Raw genomic sequence first — 15,206 nt, 5'->3', positions numbered from 1 at the left:
GATGTAACGATTCACTCGATTCACGATTTTGATTTCACGATTCGATTTTCTCACGTTTTTTTTTTTTTAACAAAATGAGATTGAAGACATTATACAGTAAATGAAAAGGTGTCCTTTTATTAGGCTATTGCTGCACATTTCTTTGTGAAATTGACATATAACAAAACTAAATTGAAATTTTAAAACAAACCCCAAAGAAAATAAGTAAGTTACACAAATAAAATAAATCTCTTCATATAAACAAACTAAGGCTTTGTCTGTGCGCTTTCCATTTAAAATTAGAGGCAACCACTGCATTTTAATCACGATCCAAACAAAGATGCTGCATACATGCAACATGAGCAGTTTTTAATCTAAATTAGATTGTATAATTCCGATATTTGAAGCAAAAACAAAATGGTCTGACTTCAGTTTTGTGAAACTATACAACATAAAACACATCTGAACGAAACAGTAGATGAGCTGAATGAGACGCAGATTCACTCTCTGCCAGCAGGTGGCGCTCATGAACAGCAATGACAGTGTTTACTGCTGTAAACAAAGCAGAGCTGCGCTTATGAACACTACTTTAATATGCATCGTTCAGAGGCAAGATGAAAAGAAAGTGTAGAGAAGAATGGCTCCTGAGCGATTGAGTTGTTTTGTTGTTGGATGTAATAATGAACATGGCAATCATCATTTACTCCTTACATCTGAGCCGCTGAAGACGCAGTGGATTACTGTTTTTGAAGGGAATGCACCCCCGATCTACTTAAATGTATCTAATCATTCGTGATCCAGCTTCACCTCCAGAAGTGAGTATAATGTTTTTTTATGAATCTTTGCAAATCGCCTTTACTAATAATGTGCTAATTAGCAAGTTTCGTGGCTAAATGCGGCTAAAGTTTACAGTCTCATGAGAATGGCTGGTCACCCCACGGAAGAGAGGGGCGGGGTCAGCAGAGCTCATTAACATTTAAAGGGACATGCACCAAAACGGGTCGCTGTGAACAGAGCTGTTTTTGACAGGGTAAAAAGGGTGTTTTTTACACTACCATTGAGAAATTTTAACCAAAGTATGTTATAGACTTTTCATTAAGACCCTAAAGAATCATATCAACTTGTGGAAAATGGGCATGTGATGACCCCTTTAAAGCCCGAGACACACTGCACGATTTTAGCAATCCTGTAAGATCACTGCATGTCACACTGTGTGACATGGATCTAATAAACTTGGCTACGACATGTGTGTAGACTGTATGATGATGACACCTATTGACTCGTACGATACGACGCACGTTACTATAGAAGAAAAAAACGTCATCAGTATGCGCTAAGAGCATGATAAATCACACTTTAGCAGTTGGAGTTTTTATGAAAAAAAGTGAAAGCTAAAGCGGCAAAAGAGGAAGGCATAAGAGCTTGAGCCAGCACTTTATTAGGAGCGAGACAGAAGCACGCAATGCACAGTAAATAACACAACATCACAAACAAATGTCATAACCCTTTAAAAACATTTATTTCATATAATTATAAACAATATTTTCATATTATTTAGCTTTTTATTTACAGCATGTTTTTGTGAAAATAATTAGGACACATTCTTTGTTAAAATGTTAAATGTTAAAATTATTTTTAATATGCCAATAAAAAGTATGACGGGCTTTCTCCAGGTCTTTATCACTTAATTAAAATTATGCAAAACAAAAGAAACATTTTTTACTTTCACGAGCCGTCACGTATTTGCGAGCTTGCAGTGGGAATCTCTTAAGCGAGAATGAGAAGTTTAAAGTCTTCTGGGATTTCTAACGGTTCGATTCTCTCAAGTCTGCATTCGATGCATCCTTGGTATCAAGAAACACATCCGGGCACTTTCATGCGTCCTCTGTACTTGCGTTCTTGAGTATTAGAATTGAACTTCGACGGTTAATGATGACATAGAGCGAGAACTATTTATATTATTCTTTTTATTTTACCATATGCATTTGTAAAAAAGATTAGGCTTAGGCATGTATATTTAATGTTAGCTATATTTTGTCAATGTTAAAATGATCATTGTTAAAAAGTATACCAATAAAAAGCATGACAGGCTTTTTTCCAGGTATTTATCGCTTTATTTAAATTATGCAAAACAAAATGACAGTGCTTACTTTCACGAGCCGTCACGTATTTACAGGCTTGCAGTGAGAAGTTTAAAAGCTTACAGGCTTCCGTACGTCATCCGCCCGCAGCGTCTTCTGGGATTTCTAACGGTTCGATTCTCTCAAGTCTGCATTCGATGCATCCTTGGTATCAAGAAACACATCCGGGCACTTTCATGCGTCCTCTGTACTTGCGTTCTTGAGTATTAGAATTGAACTTCGACGGTTAATGATGACATAGAGCGAGAACACGAGGACGCAAGATCGTTTAAGAAAGCATATTGAGAAACGCCCCGTGACAACAGCCATCTTTAACCTCTCTCACTGTACAACACAGGACCGATTGGGATTTACGATCACAGAAATCACCACAATTGTTTCAAGGTGCCAATCTTTTGTCTGGGACAGCCGTAAATGGTGCAGTGTGTGTTTCAGTCTTTAATTACGGACCTGTCCCAAATGACACACTTGACAACAGGGGTGTGTGATATTGACAAAAAAATTATATCTAGATATTTTCTGGAATTTTGTCAATAACTATAATTAGCCGATGTTGTGCTGAGTGTGTTATTATGTTGGCATTTTAGGATTGCCCTGGACAGCTGACTCCAAAAACGTTTGATATTCTTCATATTCTGTACGGTGGTTAGTTTGCAGCAGTAACAGAAATTAACTTTTCTTATAAGTTTAAATTGTTTTATACCTTTTATGGGCATTTTTACCTTTATAAGGCCAATTTTTTCTAACCTAATTAATTGTATGCATCATCTTTTGTGTTGAATTCTTACATTTAAAGGTGCAGTAAAAGATCTTGGAAAATGCTAACTTTAGCCTGATAGCACTGAAAGCGAACGTCCCACCCTCCCTGCAATCACCGTCCAAAGCCACGCCCCCTGAACGCATATACGCTCACAGACCAGAATACCAGAGACAACATTACTACAATAGGCTACATCAGCGGTTCCCAATTCCAGTCCTCGCGGCAGTAGGGAGCAATGAACACTGTGTAGGGATCATATCGATCTGAACACAGTTCATGCACGTAGCTCACTTCTAACAAGCTGGTTATCTGAATCGGGTTTGTTAACTAAGCGAGACATGCAAAATATGCAGAGCGGGGGGCGCGAGGACTGGATTAATCGCTGGGCTACATCATGTGTCATTCACGGTGAGAAAACTTTAAAAGTACTACAGTACCAGGAAGGAATATCGGGTTGTTGATGTTTGTCTGCCATCCTCGCTCTGTCTGCACAGCGTGCGTGAATGCGCTGATGACGTATCCTGTCTGCGCAAACCGGGTGCACAGAGGTATGCAAATACATATGTTGACAGGCAGGTAGGAAAGCTTATTAAAACGCTCGGACCGAACGTTTTGATTGGACGAACATTTCTTGGTCCTACGCCTTCCACAGAATATATATATATACAGATAAATACATTTAGACCACTTAACTTAATGATTGCTATCGGGATGTGAAGAGACTTTCAACCAGCATAACAAAAAAAATTTCTGAAGACAATCACCTATTGCACCTTTAATCAAATTTGAATAGTAAGACACTGGAGGGCTGTTCCCAATCAAATGAAATCAGTATCAACAACCAGTGGTGCAGGTTTGATTTTGGTCAAGTTTAAAGTATGTACCTCAGTGGCATGACTTATATTAGCTTATATTCCATTGCATATAAATGAATTTGATGAATAAACTCATGCACAATAAGTCCAGGAGTGTATATTAAAAAGTAAACGGGTCAATTTGGATTTCTTGTTGACTTGAAACCAAGTTCATATGTTCATATTAGATCTGGCGTGACTCAGACGGTGATGCACTGAGCTGCAGGAGACACATGAGGACAGCTACTCATCTTCAGCAGCTTGAGCGTGTCACTGTTGTTGGCCACCAGTACCTTCAGGGAAGGGTCATCAACCGGTGTGTCATCAATTTTTATAGAGGATAGGGACTTGGAATTCACAAACAGCACCGTCAGAGCTGAGACAAAGTGTGACTGAGAACAGACCAGACAAGACAGGCAAAGTCAGAGCCGCGGGCTTCTCATACCCTTTACATCAAGCTCATTTCATTATTTCACAGAGGTCACCCTGCTATGCTGATGTTTGTATTGTGGGCATGCTGGTTCATTTTCAAACATGTCCAGAACTATCAACATAAAACCACAAACACATCATTAAATTTAATAATTAAGCATACAATTTATGAAAACAACATCTCATTGAGTGTTTTTACATTGCTTTAAAAAACGACATTAATGCAGTACACTGAAAACCATGATTCGTGTATTGTTTATTGTGCACCTTTAATTGAACTGAGCTCAGTAGTGGCTAAAACAGACTCGTTCAAAGATCATTTTGTGTTTTAAGACATTTCAAGCTCATTTTGATTAGTTTAAATGGTAAGTCCATTCATTAACACTAGTTTTGAGCCATTCAGATGCTCCTTCTGGGACTTTATCCTCTGGTGTAACTGTTGGACAGTGTTAGTAATATGTGACCCTAGACCACAAAACCAGTCATAAGGGTAAATTTTTCGAAATTGAGATTTATACATAATCTGAAAGCTGAATAAATAATCTTTCCATTGATGTATGGTTTGTTAGGATAGGACAATATTTGGCTGAGATACAACTATTTGAAAATCTGGAATCTGAGGGTGCAAAAAAATCTAAATATTGAGAAAATCGCCTTTATATTACTAATCAAAAATTAAGTTTTGATATATTTATGGTAGGAAATTTACAAAATATCTTCATGGAACATGATCTTTACTTAATATCCTAATGATTTTTGGCATAAAAGAAAAATCTATAATTTTGACCCATACAGTATATTTTTGGCTATTGCTACAAATATACCCCAGCGACTTGAGACTGCTTTTGTGCTCCAGGGTCACATATTTGCTTTGTTTTTATAGAGTATATTAGTGTCTGCCCACATTTTCAGCTGTGCTGGTTTCAGAAGTATTTTTTTTTTCCCAATAAGGATTTTAAAGTCTTTGTTAAAGAAAGGCTCACAACTGAAACAAATTTTATTTGAAGCAAAAAAATACAAAGATACAAGACTGTGTACTTAAAGGTGCTGTAGGTATCTTTGACTGTATTAAAGCATGGACATACCATAATATGTTTGCAGATATTTAGGAAACATGCTACGTTCACATTCTTGTTTCTCTGAAAAACAATGCTACAGCCAGTTATTCTACTTTGAAATGTGTGTTCCTTGTCAGGATGTTGGTTTTGTTTTGGTCTGTGTGACTCCGCCCACTGCCAGTTTAACCAATAGGATTTCGACACCCTGGGTTGCCAGTTGGTGGAAAACACAGCATATTACAGCCAAGGAAGCCAGCAAACGAACTGTGGCGCTTCATGTGAGTGGGCGTTCCCTGAGGTCTGATTGGTGGAGTTTTCTGTAGAGCATCATGGGTAATGTAGTTTTTCACTAGACATTCAGCTGATAAACACAATTATTTTAAATAATTGTGAACAGATGGCTTCAACAAAAGCATACACCAACCTCAATGCTCACAGTAGGTCAGTCTTTGAAGCTTTATAAGCTGTTGTTAAAAATAATTTTCCCTATGGAGAAAATTGAGTTTTTACTTCCGGAACCCAACTATTATGCTCTATTCTTGTACTGTTGATTATGTCCTCATCTGAATGTTTTGAGAAAATGGCCCTGACCTGAACGGAGTACACTAGACAAAGTGAAATGACGATTGAAGGATAATCAAGCCTCTAGGTGAGGGCACTGACTCATCCAGATCTTCCGGTGACGACAGAACGTAGAAAGAAGGACACAAACAGCAGAGCCAGCTGGAAGTCACATTATTGTGTGATTAATCCTGTAAATTCCCTCCATCAAGTCTGTAGTTAAATAAAGAAGTCAGGCGTTCTTTTGTTTTTTAATCTTTTGTGACTAAGTAAGCCACAACGCGCCTCTACATGTCACTTTCAATACTGGTTATACTGCCGTGTTTCAAACTGTCAGGATTTTGTGGAGGGTGAAATTACACACTACAGCAAACCCACGTTTGACACCCACACTGTGACATTCTAGTATTTCTCAACTAGCGACTGGGTTTAAAACAGATGTTTGAAGTCATATTCAGCTGGTGAGTGTCGTATGTTAAGAGTGAATACGTTTCTGTAGTACCTGGGACATGTCCATGAAGCTCGGCCGTGCTGTGGAAATCAGACCCAGTGTTTTAATCGTGCAGTTCACCAGCTGTGAGAGGATGTTACAGGCTGCTTCTGCAGATTCTGTGCAGCTGTCAACCTGAATGGTGCATGGAAAAAATCACAATAATAGAATAGAAATAAAATAAATAGCTATTGACTTCCATAGTATGGAAAAAATACTATGGAAGTCAATGGCTACCAGCAAATGTTTCGGTACCAATATTCTTCAAAATATTTTCTTTTGTGTTCAACAGAAGAAAGAAACTAATACAGATTTGGAACAAATGGAGAGTGAGTAAATGATGGCAGAATTTACATTTTTGGATGAACTATCCCTTTAAAATGACAGTTTTGATTCTTTTCTTAAAGGGTTAGTTCACCCAAAAATGAAAATTAGGCTGCGTGTTACTCTCCCCCGAGGCATCCTAGGTGTATATGACTTTCTTCTTTCAGATGAATCCAGTCAGAGTTATATTAAAAATTGTCTTTGATCGTTCAAGCTCTATCATTGCAGTCAGTGGGTGTTGCATTGCTTCAGTCCAAAGGACGTGAAATAAAAAGCACCCTTCCATAAAAAAAAGTGTCTCGCACGGCTCCGGGGGGTGAACAAAGGTTTTCAGGAGACTCACCGGCGCATGCGCAAAGCTGAACTCATACGCCATCCGCTCGGAGCTGCTTCCGTGTACAACTGTTGGCACAAGCTAGATTAAAGTGATTATTACGTTTTGAATATGGATACTTTTCTTACAAAAACGCATCGATTCGCTACAGGAGGCCTTTGTTCACCCCCCGGAGCCGTGTGAGAACACTTCTCTTTATGGATGGGTGCTTTTTATTTAACTTCTTTTGGACTGATGCATGCAACACCCGCTGAGTGCCATGAAACAGCTTTAAAGATCAAAGACTATTTTTAATATAACTCCGACTGGATTCGTCTGAAAGAAGAAAGTCATATACACCTAGGATGCATCAGGGGTGAGTAAAACACAGCCTAATTTTCATTTTTGGGTGAACTAACCCTTTAATGCAATGTACATGCGTTACATTTTAGTTTTATGCACACATTCAAACATCTCAGATGGATCTTTAAAACTGTTTATTTAGAATATTTTCCAACATCATACATTAAAGTTTTAAGACATTTTGAGCATTGATCATACAAACTAATATCGTGATCGCAGGAATGAATAATGTGATCCTCAGTGCGAGTGCATTACCCTTTTTTAAAGGAATTAATACTGAATAATATTGAAAATGTTCAATTGATCAAAGGTGACAGTAAAGACTTATGTTACAAATATTTTTGTTTTTAATAAATGCATTTGAACCTTCTATTTCTGTATCAAAGAATCCTGAAACAAATATCATGGTTTCCACAAAAATATGTAGCAGCACTGTTTTCAACATTGATAATAATCAGAAATGTTTCTAGAGCAGCAAACCAGCATATTAGAATGATTTCTGAAGATCATGTGACACTGAAGACTGGAGTAATGATGCTGAAAATACAGCTTTGATCACCGGAATAAATTACATTTTACACTATATTCACATAGAAAAATCGTTTTTAAATTCTAATAATATTTCATAATATTATTGTTTTTACTCTATTTTTTTAATCAAATAAATGCAGCCTAGGTGAGCCTAAAATTCTTAATTTCTTCTTGCAGTGTTAGTGCTGTTAATGCACATGGTTTTGCGGAGTCATTCTGTTCCATACATTGTACACAGATCATTTCCATGTATGGTGTGACAATATCACCCTTCACTCTTAAAAATAAAGGCTTAAAAGGTTCTTCACAGCGATGTCATAGAAGAACCATTTTTGGTTCCACAAAGAACCATTCAGTCAACTCTTTCTTACCTTTTTTATAATCTGAAGAACCTTCTTTTGCCACAAACAAACAGAAAGGTTGTTCAGATGTTAAAGGTTCTTTATGGAACCATTTAGACAAAAAGGTTCTTCTATGGCATCGTGAAGCACCTTTATTTTTAAGAGTGTTTCTAAACCGACGTACCTTGAAGCTGACGTACTGCAGGTGCTGAGCGTGTCGTTTGATGATCTGCTGGATGAGATCTGGGTGTGTGGACCTCAGGTACGATGTGGCCGGCTGGTTCAGCTCAAACTCAAATCTCCTCCAGAGGTCTGGGATGTGAAAGACGTGGTTCCACCGGCGACACACAGAAGAGGCTCGAGCCCGGTCCACCAGAGACAGGTACTGGAATATGTGCAGGACCACGTGGTGTGGCAGGCTGCCCCACGTCTCCTCTGTGGGTCTCTGGACATATGCTGGCGTGACACTCCAGTGTCTCTTGTTTCTGCCCTCAGACGGGGTGAAGCTCTGACACTTTGATCGTCCCCTTTTCATCCTGTTCAGTGGAAAACCACAGGAATCAGAGACAAAACTACAGTGGCCCCGAAAATCATTTGAACCACACTCTAAAAAAAAATCTGTAAAAATAGGGCACAATATACTGTATAATTTGAAGGCATTTTTCCGTATTTATTTTTTACAGGTGTTTTGAATATCACACAGTATTTTGAATTTCATACTTCATTGCATTGTGTTTTAGAGTTAACAGAAATGTCCGTAAAATTAATAGATAACGTCATGTGTAATGAGCTGTTATTTTATGGATTTATTTTTTACAGTGCAAATCAGCATATTAGAATAACTTCTGAAGGATCATGTGACACTGAAGACTGGAGTAATGATGCTGAAAATTCAGCTTTGATCACAGCAATAAATTACATTTTACACTATATGCACATAGAAAACAACTATTTTAAATTGTAATCATATTTGCACAATATGACTATTTTTACTGTATTTTTGATCAAAGAAATGCAGCCTCGGTGAGCAGAAGAAACTTCATTCAAAAACATTCAAAACACCTTTTGAACGGTATATTCATGGCATGCTACGTATACAGTACAGGACATAGTGAAAATATAGATAAATAAATTATAATATAGGTTGTTAAAATGTTGCAAATTTCTAGATTTAGAAACGTTATAAGCAAAGATGCCATTTCTAAGTTACTAAAAAAAAATCTGACTTTTACTGTAGCCTACTCTGTGAAGTTAAAAGATGTTTTTTTTTCTTCCACTGAAGTACATAATGCTTTTTGGACAATTCTCGAATCATGCTGGAGAACATGATCATCAGGTTTTACACAATCTTGGAGTTCATGCAGCTCAAGCTGCAGTCATTAAAAACAAAATAGCCTAACCAAGTTGTTATGCTGACACTATAATTTGTAATGAAACTGTTGCAGTATTAAATCAGACACGAATGCAACATAAGCATTTTCACTAATTTTAGCATTTTCTCTAATGGTGCAATACGTTTTGTGTGTGTGTGTGTGTGTGTACCTGGTATTTATCACGTTATGGGGACCAAATGTCCCCACAAGGATAGTAATACTAGTAAATTTTGACCTTGTGGGGACATTTTTGAGGTCCCCATGAGGAAACAAGCTTATAAATCATACAGAATTTGTTTTTTTTGAGAAAGTAAAAATGCACAAAGTTTCCTGTGAGGGGTTGGTTTAGGGGTAGGGTTGGTGTAGGGCAATAGAATATACAGTTTGTACAGTATAAAAACCATTACGCCTATGGAATGTCCCCATAAAACATGGAAACACAACATGTGTGTGTGTGTGTGTGTGTGTGTGTGTGTGGAGGCGTATTATATATTCTGTAAATAGCCTACTTGAGGAATACTGTAACTAAAAAACAGCATCAAAATACAGTATGGCATGTATTCCTCTCTATAGCCTATATCTTATAGAACCCAAACCTCAGCAACAAACTTATCAATATTCTGCACGACCCATATGGCTGTAGAATATCATACTCACTTGTTCCAAGCTTCTTCGTCAACATAAAGAGGCATACCATCCCAAAACTCTCTGATCTGCCTTGCTGCGAAGTTTTACCAGATGCGGATGCTCAGTCTGTGAATGCGTCTGTGGCTCAGCAGCGTCCCGTTATAAAGCGCGCTGGTACGTGAGCGCGAGAAAACACGGATCTCAGAGGGCGCGTCTCAACTGGAGGCCATTTCAATGTCACACAACCCAAACCTCAAATCAGAAGTGTTTTTGTATTTTTGATTGATCAATGCATACATGTAAATGAATCAGTCAATGCGTTACAGCTGTCTGTGCATGCACATTTATTGTTATGTTGTGCTTCTATTTTATTATAGACATCATATAGGCCTATATCAATATATATATTAGAATATTGCAAGTTTTCCTGGGTTACCTGCATGAGTTAATATATCATCTTCAGTGTAGCTTTTGCACACGCGTCTCTCAGCGAAAGTAGGTCAGTGTGTCAAAGAGAAACGTCACACTGCGTTAAGCCTCTCAGGAGCTCAGTGTAATGAGAATCTGGTGCTAGCTGTTGACAAGGTAAATAAAGCGTCCTGCATCTCATCCTCGGCTTTCTGACTGTGTTGACGAATATCTGTTCTCATACAACTTGTTCCTCTGATTTCGTGTTTTGTTGGCTGAAACGGGACAACATGGGAACTGTCGTTGGCAGTGAATATGTTCACCTGACCAATTAATACTAACACTTGCCCATTCTATTCTATTCTATTCTATTCTGTCTATTTTTTTGAACACCTTGCTATGTGCACTGTGCTAGACTGAGACTGGTCACAACACTTGTGTATTGTTGCTCTCTCGTTGGTCTGATTGCTTCTGCTTCGAAAGTCGCTTTGGATAAAAGCGTCTGCTAAATGTAAATGTACATGTTTGTAATATGGAAGTAAAGCCCCGAGCACACAAGCTGATCACTGGCCAGTCTGAATATGAATCATCGGAATATCAGTGTCAGAGCTGACATCCAAAAAATACTGTTTAGTCATGTTAGTTTGTTCAACCAGCTGTACAAACATGGTTAAAAAAAACTAATAAAATAGATATAATATTAAAACTGTAATATTGTGAAATACAGTGTTGGGGAAAGTTACTTTTAAAAGTAATGCATTACAATATTGCGTTACTCCATAAAAAAGTAACTAATTATGTTACTTAGTTACTTTTTATGGAAAGTAATGCGTTGCGTTACTTTCGCGTTACTTTTTAAATCTGGACAGGGCTTGCTTGTTTGTTTTTAAAATAAAAAAGTTATATTTTTGGCAAATATAAAAGCCTTTTCACACCAAAAGTGAAATGAATAAGCTTCAGGCTGAAGGGAAAGTACATTTACGTATGTACAGTAGAATTTTCAGCACACGTCAGCAATAAAAAAGACACAAATGTTTATCTAGAGAAATTTTTGCTTATTAGAACTGGATCATCGAAGGTCAGAAGCAAAGTCATTGGTTAATAGAATGGATTAAATACATAAAGCATATTTGTGTTGTTTAACATTTAATTATTGCAGGTTTGCGTCATATTCTGAGTTGCATTATTTTTATTCATTTTGAGGAATACTGAATCTGTGTTGTTTTTTTTTGTGTGTGAGTGAGTGAGTGAGATGAATGAATGCATATTCATATTTATTTTAGAACTACAGTAACATCTTCTGACTTCTCTCAACATGGGGACAGGAGAGCTGTCAATCAATACATTGGAAAAAAAAAAAGGTAACTTGCGTTACTTATTTGAAAAAGTAACTGAGATATTCTATTGTAAATTAAAAAGTAATGCGTTACTTTACTAGTTACTTGAAAAAAGTAATCTGATTACGTAACTCGCGTTACTTGTAATGAGTTACCCCCAACACTGGTGAAATATGATTACAGTTTAAAATAACTGTTTTCTATGTGAATATATATGTTAAAATTTAATTTATTCCTGTGATCAAAGCTGAATTTTCAGCATCATTACTCCAGTGTCATATGATCCTTCAGAAATTTCTGATTTTTATCAATGTTGAAAACAGTTGTGCTGCTTCATATTTTTTTGTGATTGTTTCCAGGATTCTTCGATACAGAAAGTTTAAAAGAACAGTATTTATTTGAAATCTTTTGTTGCTTACTGACTTAAAATCTTAACTAAAATCTTAATGACCCCCAACTTTTGAACGGTAAGGAATAAAAATAAGCTTTATACATAGAAACGGGATAAACATTTTGAGATGCCTCCTGACAAACATAACAAAATACATGTGGAATATGGAATATCACAACTGTTTTGGTACCAGCATTCTTCTAAATAAAAGAAAGAAACTCATTTAGAAGAAGTGGAGGGTGGGTAGCTAAATGATGACAGTAACCAGCCTAAATGAAGTAAATGGAAATGATTTTCATTTTTAGGTGAACTATCCATTTAACATAAATAGTATGTGACCACCGTGGTGGGACCAATAACACTGTCCCTTTTGATAACAATATGTCATCGATCATAGATCGATCTGCTAATGCTTGTCTAATCAGTGTAGCTCGCAGCCCCCTCTGTTGGTGTAAATAACCACTACACGATTGCTCAGGCAAGCTATGTTGTTCATTCTTTTCTGCAGTGCATTTTATGTGGTGTTTTAAAAGTGAGTAAAACGGGGACATTTCTGGGAACAACTCCTGTCGGGGACAGGACACCAAAAACCGGCACTGTCAATGTAAATTAGAGCTCTCTCATTAAATTGCTGCTAGTGAAAATGCAGTATGGCAAGCCAAGTTAGCATTCACCCAGCGTTACTCATCATAATTGCATTTTTACTAGTAACAATTATTAGAGAGTTCTATAATCACAATTGTTATTTGTAAGAATTAAAGGCATAATATGTAAGTTTTCACCACTAGCGGTCGCATTTTCAAAGGAGAAGCTTGATGTGGAACGATAGGAGATGTCGTTTTCACCATCTATGAATCATGTTCACAGATGAGGTAATGAATTATTTGTATTTATTTATTACTTGTACCTTTCACAGTTATTCAAACAGCAAATAAATTAACAGAGAATGCGAGCAAAGAACATTTACATTGTCAAAACACATTATGATTAACTTCAGTCTAGTGCGAGTTTAAGGAATATAAAAAACCTCCCCTTACAATCAATAAAGCTGTCTATAAACTGTTTGATGAATTAATCTCTTACTTACATGATACGTACATCTGCACTTTGTTGTTTATGATGAGAGAATTTGCGTGAGAGCAGAATTCAGTCAGTCAGTCTGAACAAAACACTGTCGTTTCAGCGATGACTCATCTGAACGCCTCTGATTGGCCATTGCATTCATAAGCTCAACAGACTCGTGTGTGATTGGTTATAATGCACAACACTGTAAAAATGCGTAAAATGAATCGTGGTGCAACATTGAGCAGACGCAATTTTAATGCTGCAGGCATTACTTTTCATTTCATTTTCATTTTATTCGCAACAGCCGAAATGGATTTGGTTTAACATTTTTTTTAATGCCTACAAGCGGAAACTGAGGATAGTGCGGATATTACGTCATTGATAGGCGACAATGTCCAGGGACGAGCCATTATTTAAAATTGGAATTTCTCTGGATTTATAAATCCTTGGGAACTTTTGGGATGACATAAGTACACATCTGCATGACGTTGGCGGTGTGGACCGGAAGGGTTACACTGGTAAGAACTGATTTAGAGAGCTCTATTCGTAACTGTTACTAGTAAGAATTAAATTAGGGGGCTGTCTCACTGAATTGTTACTAGTAAAAATAACGTTATTATGAGTAACACTGAAAATATTAAAAGCTATGGCAAGTTAAATTAGCTTTAATTTTGTTGTAATTGCAATTTTACTAGTAAGAATTGAATTAGAGGGCTCTCCAATAGTGTTGTCAAAAGTACCGACCGCAATACCATTCGGTACTGAAATTTTAAAAATGTCTTACCAGCGGATCTGTCTATGTGCAGATATATTAGGGATCCTCTGACAGTGACGGATCCGCTGATAAATGCGGCTTTCTTCTGTAAAATACAGGTTTGTGTACATTTTTTTATATATATAAAATCGTTACTGTGTTGTATATTGTTAAATTTTATGCAGAGCAACATAGAGGCGTGTGGTGTGAATCACCTAAACGAGTGTCGCTCGCTTCAGTCTTATCGCGTGATGAAAAAGCCCAATGTTTTACATAAAATAAACGATTTTATTCATCAAGATACAGAATACAAATACTTTGGATGTTAAAATATTTCCTCAGAGCTGTTTTTTTGTGGGCAGGTTATGGAGGCGGTTGCAGTATTTCGGCGATGAGTGAAACGCAACAGAATAACAGAGAGTGGTTGATTACAAGTTCTGTTTAATGTTTAATTTTTACTTCTAATGTTTGTTAAACGAGTTGAAATAGGCAATATGTATAGCCTACATAAAAACGATGAACAATGCTGTAAAATTATAAATAAAGGAAAATAAAGGAAGTTATCATGCAAACCAGTGGTTGTGGAGTATGTTACAAAAGTTTAAATGATTTAAGTTCATCTGTAAACATTATTTCATGTATATACTATGTATGTATGTTATGTATTTATGTATATATTTCAAGTAGAAAATAAGCTTGTATTATAATAAAAATGAATCAACCCATTATGATGGATTAAATAAACAACCCAATTTGCTGGGTAAAATTAACCCCAAATGTGTTCTGTCCTATATTTACCCAGCCCTTGGGTTAAAAACAACCCATATTGGGTTATTTTTAACCCAGTGTTTTTTCAACAGCACTCAGATGTTAGCGGGAAATTGAAGTTTTTAAAAATTTCAGTCCCGAATGGTATCGTGCTCGCTACTTTTGACAACATTACTCTCTAATGGAATTTTTACTAGTAAAAATGCAGTTACTATGAGTAACGCTGAAAACATTAAAGGGGTCATATGATGTTGCTAAAAAGAACATTATTTTGTGTATTTGGTGTAATGAAATGTGTTTATGCGGTTTAAGGTTAAAAAAACACATTATTTTCCA

At 36.7% G+C, this 15,206-nt stretch overlaps 1 protein-coding gene across 1 annotated transcript in view; it reads right to left on the bottom strand.

The window, feature by feature from the left end:
- The window catches only part of LOC107684857 (F-box/LRR-repeat protein 3-like), an 11,621-nt gene extending 978 nt beyond the window's left edge, over nt 1-10,643 (bottom strand). The window contains exons 1-5 of the mRNA XM_016481230.1: nt 10,584-10,643; nt 10,178-10,399; nt 8,332-8,683; nt 6,288-6,410; nt 3,958-4,126 (exon numbers count right to left, since the gene is read on the bottom strand). Coding sequence (XP_016336716.1) covers nt 3,958-4,126; nt 6,288-6,410; nt 8,332-8,683; nt 10,178-10,212 — 679 coding nt within the window. The 5' untranslated portion in view covers nt 10,213-10,399; nt 10,584-10,643. The remainder of the gene's footprint in view (nt 1-3,957; nt 4,127-6,287; nt 6,411-8,331; nt 8,684-10,177; nt 10,400-10,583) is intronic.
- Nucleotides 10,644-15,206: the final 4,563 nt, after the last annotated feature.

Source organism: Sinocyclocheilus anshuiensis, unplaced genomic scaffold (genome assembly GCF_001515605.1).
Source record: "Sinocyclocheilus anshuiensis isolate Anshui unplaced genomic scaffold, SAMN03320099.WGS_v1.1 scaffold121, whole genome shotgun sequence".
In the NCBI taxonomy this organism is placed as follows: Eukaryota; Metazoa; Chordata; class Actinopteri; order Cypriniformes; family Cyprinidae; genus Sinocyclocheilus; species Sinocyclocheilus anshuiensis.
This window is presented reverse-complemented; position numbering and strand designations above follow the sequence as displayed.